Here is an 8,390-nt window from a genome sequence, read left to right on the forward strand (position 1 = left end):
GGTCCAATACTCTCCCATCTGAGCTATTTCAGCATTACTCCTTGCTGTGCAAAATCAACAAGGATAACTAAACTGGCACAGGGAAAAATGATTACTGCTATGTTTTATTAATTATTTTATATTAATTTTACAAACAAATAGCTTGTGCAAAAAATTAAATGACATGGTTCACTGACTAATGAATTTCCTCAAACTATGGTGAAGCTTGAAGTAAACGATTAAGGGAAAGGACTAGTTCACCGTGCAAATGCTGAAACCCAGGACTGAAGCAGGGGCCTTCACATCTTCAGTCTAACACTCTCCCACTTGAGCTATTTCAGTGCTGCACTTCGCAGTACAAAATCACCAAGGGTAACAAAACCAGCACAGAGAAAAGTGACTAATACTGCATTTTATTAATTATTTTATATAAATTTTACAAACAAATAGCTTGTGCAAAAAAAAAAAAAAATCCACAATATTTTTCATTATCAACTGACTGATGAATTGCCGCAGACGCTCGAAAAGTTCCAAGTCAGCCACAAAGGGAAAGGACAAGTTAGATGTGCGAATGCCGAAACCCGGGATTGAACCAGGGACCTTCAGATGGTCGGGTCTAATGAAAACGCTTATTACTATGTTTTATGAATTATTTTATAATAATTTTCCAAACAAATAGCTTGTGCAAAAAAAGTGATTTTGGTTTAAATATGCTTCAAAAACACTTTAAATACAAAAATGCTTTTTAAAATTTTACACACATAATAATCAGTATATCCTTTTTACCAGGTATCAAATTAAAAAAACACCAGAAACTATGAATGAATGAAACTATCAATGAACATACAATTCAACAATAAAAGTACATACAGAAACATTGACTTGAAATTTCAGTGAGCCGAGGCTGTATTTTAGCTTTAATTTAAGATTTCCCAAGATAATGCATCTTTTTAAAGTTAGTCATTTAAAACATTGTGTGGAATAACAAAACTCCCATACCAGTGCATCTCACTCAATTATAATTGTAGAAATGTTCATTGAGTTCAGTAGTTACAAATCAAAAAGTGAAACTCACCAACATTCATGATATCTACCTAATTTCTAGGTTTCCATTAGCTGTAAGCTATAATCATCAAAATTATACCAATTAAGAACTTTAATATTTGTGTCTATAGTGGATCTACATACTGTAATACATGATTTTTTTTTTTAAGTGAGTTATTGAAATAAATTTCCACAATTTACCACAACTAATTTATGTCACGTCATATTGCTTCTCACATTTCTACTTTGCACTGAGATCGACCAGCAGGTGCTGGTAGGCCAGGGAGTTGCCCTTGAAGCTGGCAGCCAGCATAATGTCCTTGTTGTCGACCGACACCAGGCTGAAGGCCCTTGGGGCTCTCATATTGAGTTCTTGGAATGGCTGAAAGCGCTGAGTGAGATCATCCCACAAGTACACCCTGGAAAAGGAGAAATCACTCCCAAGGATAAGATACTGCCGAAGGCCCACCGTGAAGGGATACACTACCATGGAGCCGCGAGAGGGAAGAGTCTGGATCTCGATGAAACGCTGACCTTCCCAGCGGAGAATCTTTGAGTCACCAATGAAGCGTGTGAGGCAAAGGTAAAGCGCCTTCCGAACCCAGAAGTGTTTGACCATCTGCACGTCGGCCAGCTCTGTGATTTGAGAGACGAAATCAAACTGCTTCTGGCCTCGGTTCCATTGGTAGACCACCGGTGCTTGAGTGGAGCTGGAGAGGATGAGGTGAGGCTTTCCTCCAACGTCGACGAACTCTACGTGGGTGTCGCGGTGCCAAGCATGGAGGGACTGGTGGGAGTAAAAGCCATTGCTGTTCCATCGATAAATGCTGGTTGAACCAGCCTTGGAACTGTCCGCGACTACGAAATAGCATTCGCCATCCAGCTGGAACGTCTCCACAAAGTTGGGCTTCCTCACTCGAGTTGTGTCAATGTCTTGTATTTTCACAAAGCGAAGAGGGTCCTCTTCCCACCTGCAATTTTAAGAAAATCCTGCTTTGGTATCACAGTTGTTACATTGTGATGGAAACACATCTGTACAAGGCTACAATATCTCTAGTATTTTCATGTCCATATAGCTGCCAAAAGGGTTAATTAGATGAGGAGGACTAAAACCTTTCGGAGCACTTTGTCTTAACAGAGCAAATAACACTGCATTGTCTAATGTCAGCAAATTTCAATTTAAATCTAAGCCAAGACATTACCTCCGGCTCGCTCCACCGAAGAGCTTACACTATATGTTTTGGGTTCCTTTCTTTCCAGAAGCTTTTGCCTCTTTTTTGACCACATTTTCCTGCAATCCTTCTGTATTATATTGAGCTTGATGTCACATATACAGTAGTTGTTTCAAGGTATTCCATTACAGTTCTTACAAAGTTTCTGCCATCAGCTGCTACTGTTTTCCTTGAGCTAGCTGTTTTAGACCGGCTACTTGGTACACCAGTGGTTTCTTCTTGCAGACATTTCAAATGGTTGCATGACCAATGGTTCTGCAATGGCTTTGATTAATTTTCCGTCTTCTCTTAAGACGGGTTTACATGGAGCCACGTATTCCAATTAGAAAGGATCCGAATGACCAATCGGAATGAAAATGCTCCATATAAACACCCCAATCGGAATAAAAAGGCCGATTTCACAGGGGTGGTATATTCCTTTTGTCAACCCGCATGAGCGTCATGTAAACAGTTCAATCGGACTTACCTGAGCTCTTCTCTGCGATGTGAGAAATTGTTTTAAAGTACTGGTAACTTCTTTTGATCAAGATACTGCTTTGTTCAAAGCGTTAAAACAATCGTGAATACTGTACTAAATAGATGAATGAACTCCATCTTGATAGATCACGTGATGTTAACATCGATCTCCGCGTGTCACACGGCTGTAACACGGCTGATCTGATTGACGGGATGGAGCAAGTAAACGGACAATTGGAATAGATCACGTCACATGCAAACAGGTGGCCAGAGAGCTCCATTTGGAATGATTTCATTCCGAATGACAAAAAAATCTCCATGTAAACCTGGCTTTAGTTTCACAAATACATGTTTTTCACCTATAGAAAGTTCTCTGGTTTTCATGTTGGTTACAACTCTTATCAACATTTAAATCCGAAACTGAGCATAGAAATTCCAAGCTCTGATTGTTTGGGTGATCTGTAAAAGAACGCACTTGGATCAAAGAAAAATACACCAGTCACTCCCATTTTTCAATACTAGATAACATAAGGTTCAAGCTTCTAATTGGTGTATTCTGTACAGGTCCATCCATGTAAATACGAAAAAGATAATCATATTCTGATGTCAACCCCAAAATTAAAGAAGATGGCCTCACAGATCCAAAACCTTTGGAGGCGAGTGTATACACATGATGTCACGGGTTTTTCTCTCTTTGCAATGAACTGCTTACAGGCTGTCTGATGAACTCATCGCCTGCTAGCCGAACCGATATCATTTCAATGTAACAAATTGTATACCTGTTGAGAGACTCTTAATGCCCCCCCAAATGCCAAATAAATAATTTGAAGGCTGAGATCATAAAACCGATACAAAGTTTCCACATGGCAACAGCAGTGTGAAAATCTTACTTGTAGATGTGCGATCCACCAAAAAGTTGAGCCACAACCATGTAAAGTGTGTTGTTTATCACCACTGGTTTGCAGTACAGCGCTGAACGAGCTGCCAAGACATACAGAATGAAGGCAGAACAGGTCAAAGACAGCAACGTAGAAGGACGCAATTTGGTCGCATCTTGTCGCCATTACTTACAGGTGATGTTATGAAATGTCCTAAATGTCATTTCTACATGATCCCACACATAAAGAGTACAGAAACCGGATTCAGGTTGAGAAAAGGCAACAAACTGATCTCCGCTGAACTCATAAGACTCCACAGACACGGAGTGGAAAGGAAACGTTTCGTAAATGGCAAAATCTAAAAAAGAAAATACAGAGAAGGATAGCAAATCACAAACGATTAACTTGTCATGCCGTTGCTGTTCAACTATGAAGAAGTTGAAAAACCTGCACTGATGCAGTTGAAGTCCCTCTGGGCAAGGTCATGGATTCTGCGCCCCTGGAATTCAAAGGGGCTTGCACAGTATATGGCAGGAACAGAAGTATTGGTCTTTTCTATCCAGTCAACCAGCCACTTGATCTTACAGTCACAGCGGAAGGAGTTTCCTCGCAGGTCCCTGAAACCAGTGATGCAACTTGAAATCAACGTTTGTCTCAACGATTTACTGAGTCACTTGAATAGCTGAATGCAGTAGGTAGTGCATTAAACCCCACACAGTGAGCAACATGGCAGGGTCATTGTCAGCTCCAACACGCTTACAAATCGACACTTACAAATCTGTGAGGATGTCCAGTTGGTTAAATAGATCTCTGGGCAGCTGTTGCAGCTTGTTGTTTGACAGGGATCTGAAAAAGTTCCGTTGATGATTTAATTATAAAGTATGCTTATATTCACAGCTCACTTCAAATCGAGACTACAAATATCAGACCTAGGATATGTTGTTACATTTACAGGTCGTCCCCGGTATACGACTAAGTTGCGTTCATGAGATGTGACCCAAAACTATGGAACTATGCACCATATCGTCAACATATTCTTACATCATGCCTCCATTCAAAAAAGCTAGGACAGGACCGAGGACCTCCTGTACTAGAAAAAGAGCGGGTTTATATTGCAAAATGGCTTGCCAGGAGTGATGACATACTCACAAATGAGTCAGAGATTTTAGTCCTCGAAAGGTATATCTTGAGAGAGTTTGGACGTCATTATTCTCGATGAACCTGGGATGGAAAAACAAGTTACATGTTTGGCACACTAGACAATATCACGATACTGCTGTGATCATTACATCACGAGCTTTTAAATAAACCAAACACGACAAGCATAAAAAAAATGTGCAGGGCTGGACATGTCTCAAATCAAAGTAGGATTATGTGTTTTTTTATTGATAAAGCAAGTTAAAATCACTATATGGTATAGTTACTATGATGTAATGCACCAGTAATCCAGTAATCATGAATAGTCAGTCTCTGACAAAATGTGACCTGATGTTATGTACATACATTTACCAAAACCCATTACATTGTTAAAACACAGCAGCTGTTTTCAAGAAATTGTCATTTTACTTACAGGTAATGCAGGTGAGCTAGGCCAGCGAAAGCATCATCCGAAATGGTGGAGAATGTGTTGGAATTCAAGAGTCTGCAGGAACAATGAAAGTTGTGAAGGAGATACTGTAGTAAAATAATAAATAACAACAGTACAAAGTTTGATATTGACGTCCGTCATAGGCGGAGAGACGGACAGCCCTGCTTTTGATATGTTTGTAGATGGCCGCCGTTAAGAATTGGCATTTGCGCCATTGTGAGAGTGAACACAGCCGGCTTACTTCATGGCCAATGAAAGCAGATCCACTTATCACTTTAAATTCAGTGAAGAAGAGGCACGCACACAGTCTTTGACTTTGTGGAAGAAGTAATAGACCTGCTGGAGTATGACATCCTCCACACGTATCAATGGAGAGCAGAATCTGTCTGCCTGCGACTTTATCAAATTGACCAAAATCACATTACACCACCTGCGCCACAAGTTAGACCTGTTTTTACCTGGTCTAAATTCTGCGTAGTAGAAAACTCCCTCAATCTGCCGGAACGCCCAGAAAGCCGCAGCGTGGTCTGCCGAATTCCCAAACACGGTAAACTCGACTTGCCTCAGCACAAAAATGAAGATGCACCCATTCTTACATCGAGCGCACGTGCGCCCGTCTACGAATATGGAGTGTTACACGGTATAATAAAGTGTAGTACTGTTTCCAATACATTTCATGTCATCAGTCAATATAAAAAATGAGAGGTCGCAGCAAACAAATGCAAACTTGCGCACAAAAATAAGGCATTCATGATTGCATGTGACGGACAAATAGGCCTTTGTCAGGACACAACTGAGGCACTCAGTCATCTGGGATGACTGATACAGAAGGACTATTCGTATTCCTGCTAATGTCACTACTGTTTTCAAATGCAATTCATTTCAAGTGGCTGGAGTTGTTTCATTGTCAACGCATGTTAGAAGATACAGGAGATGTATGTTCTTATGTACGTATCACAATAACATCAAATGTGTGCAAACCTGACATTATTGTTTGGGGGGGGGCTCCCATAAAGAGAGAAAGTGACTGTTATACATGTAACAAATAAACAAAGGACACATTTGTTGTTGTCATACACTTACAGGAACTGGAGTAGGTGAAGGTGCGAGAAAGCTCCCTCTGGGATCGTCGTAAATGCTGCGTTGACCATCGTCCTGTGCAGACGAGCAAGCACATCCATTAACGACTATGCAGACTTCACCGGCAGGGCCAGAATTCATAAGTGTGATGTCATGCGGTTTAATGAGGTTTCGTTCCCAACTATTGATCCTTCTTTTCTCAAGACACATCTGTCCTTGTAGTTTGAAGGTCAATGAGGGTTAGATCTTTTCTAAACTGGGACACACAACTTCATTTCTTACTTCTGTATTGCAAAATGAGGTCACCTTGCCCGCCTCTCTTGAAATCCTTGTGCACCGCTGGGGTCGACGTCACGTGAACGGAACACTTTCAAGAACCCCCGCCCCCTTAAATTTCATTTCATTATATTAAGTGATGGTTAGAGGACAGGCAGATCCAGGTCATCTATTGCGAAGAGCAACAAGATGTTATTGCTGAGTTCCATGTTTAGCATATGGCAGGAATGTTAGAAATGTTACATACGCACAAAAAAAAAAAAAATCACTGCATAATGAAATGGCATGCTTTCTGTTTTCTCAGCTGATCAAAACACAGAGCATGCATTTTACTCCACAGTACATGAAGCAGGCTGACATCATTGACGTTCTGTTGTATACAGCTATGACTTCATACAAGTGCAGTAAGGCAATACTTTCAACTCACAGAGAAATGATCCCAGGTGGGAAGCTCTTTGGTATTGCCTTTGTATCCGCGCAAAAGGCACTATCTTTGGTGCACGAACAGGTCGCAGGACAGCGGGGTATCCTGATGGCCTTTCTTGTGTTCGTGTCTCCTGGCGGGCAGAGAGACAGACACAGAACCAGCAAGTAGATCACACTGAGGCATCTTGGTCCAAGCTCCATCATACTTGAGCAGTAGGAGAAGGTGAAGCTGTGCGAGCAGAGAGCAGGTGCCGTGTTGGGAGAGAACGAGCGCACTGCCTAACAGCCCAGCACTAATGCCGAGTGGCGAGTTGAGCGAGAGAGGGGATTGGTTATGGAGGGGAGACCGAGGGGGGGTTCCGGTGTCTCCTGGGTGCGAAACTGCATGTGAGAGAAACTGTGAAGCAAGAATGATGAGAAATGATGCTTTCTTGCACTGGAAGGAAGCACCGGTGAATTATTTACTATCACTCAAAGAGTACCGGTACACAAAAGGGCTGAGGGTATAAATTCAGTTTTTCTTTCATGTTTCATAATAGGCAGCATATGCCCTGGACTAGTGACCAGCCAATCCCAGGGCACATACTGTACATATAGACAAAAAGACAAACAAGCATTCATACTCAGGACACTAGATTTATAGTCTTCAATTAAGTGAAAGAATTTTTAAATGTGGGAGGAAACCAGAGTACCCGGAGATAACCCAACCAAACACAGGGAGCACATAGAAACTCCTCATAGCAAGGCCGGATTCCAGATTTGAACTCACAACCTCTGAACTGTGAGACGCTGTGCAGAGGTGGGAAATTCAGGTTCAGAAAGTAAAAGCCCTGCCACAGTTTGGCTCGAGCCACAGGTGCTTCTTATCAACTGAGCTCGTTTACCTGCCGGTTGAGTAGAAGCACCTGTGGCTAAAGTCAAACTGTGGCAGGCTTTTTACTTTCTAGACCTGGATTTCCCATCTCTGGTGGTCTGCCTACGTGCGACCTGGTTCAACCTAATTACTTCGGAATGTGTTATTTTAAGACTGCACAAACTAAGTGTTATCATGGGATATGTCTAGATACACTGGATATACAAAATCTACACACCCCTGCTCAAATGTCAGGTTTTTGTGATCTATAGAGCTCACAGTGCATTGCACCAAACGTGAACAACATCGCTTTAGCGGTATAGAAAATGTGTCGCTACTTTGAGTAAACGCAAACGCCACACTTGACAATGGTAGACAGCGGTTGAGCTCCAGGGTGCCACAGTAAGGTGAGAAAAAAAGGGACGAGCATTCTACAGGCTACCAAAAGAGGAATCAAGGTGTAGCCAATGGATAACAGATAAAAAAAGAGCCAGGAACAATATGGAAAGGAAGTGGGATCCTTCTCATAGTGGCGGTCTGTGTAGCGATCGCTTCAAAACAAGTGACTCAAACACTGA

At 41.7% G+C, this 8,390-nt stretch overlaps 1 protein-coding gene across 2 annotated transcripts; it reads right to left on the bottom strand.

Moving 5' to 3' along the window:
• Positions 1–409: 409 nt before the first annotated feature.
• Positions 410–7,729, bottom strand: lgi3 (leucine-rich repeat LGI family, member 3). Of its 2 annotated transcripts, XM_086031850.1 has the most exons (10): positions 7,652–7,729; positions 6,961–7,090; positions 6,261–6,332; positions 5,160–5,231; positions 4,739–4,810; positions 4,364–4,435; positions 4,037–4,206; positions 3,783–3,947; positions 3,602–3,692; positions 410–1,994 (listed from the first exon to the last, which is right to left on the bottom strand). In XM_086031850.1, the coding sequence occupies exons 1-10, from the start codon at positions 7,683–7,685 to the stop codon at positions 1,265–1,267; spliced, it is 1,608 nt and encodes a 535-aa protein (XP_085887976.1). In that variant the 5' UTR covers positions 7,686–7,729; the 3' UTR covers positions 410–1,264. The 2 variants fall into 2 exon arrangements, with proteins under 2 accessions (XP_085887976.1, XP_085887975.1); XM_086031849.1 differs by lacking the exon at positions 7,652–7,729 and having other exon boundaries at positions 6,961–7,376.
• Between the last annotated feature and the right edge of the window lie 661 nt (positions 7,730–8,390).

The sequence above is a fragment of the Filicampus tigris genome, chromosome 5 (assembly GCF_054856515.1).
Source record: "Filicampus tigris isolate MCC_2025a chromosome 5, RoL_Ftig_1.0, whole genome shotgun sequence".
NCBI classification, from domain to species: Eukaryota; Metazoa; Chordata; class Actinopteri; order Syngnathiformes; family Syngnathidae; genus Filicampus; species Filicampus tigris.

Bases quoted from the DNA above. Each gene is read 5' to 3' on its own strand.
- lgi3 (XM_086031849.1), bottom strand. From the start codon at position 7,163: ATGATGGAGCTTGGACCAAGATGCCTCAGTGTGATCTACTTGCTGGTT. The intron at 6,333-6,960 runs GTGAGTTGAAAG...TCGTCTGCACAG, and splicing joins CCACCTGGGATCATTTCTCT to GACGATGGTCAACGCAGCAT. The intron at 4,436-4,738 runs GTGAGTATGTCA...GAACTTTTTCAG, and splicing joins CTAAAATCTCTGACTCATTT to ATCCCTGTCAAACAACAAGC.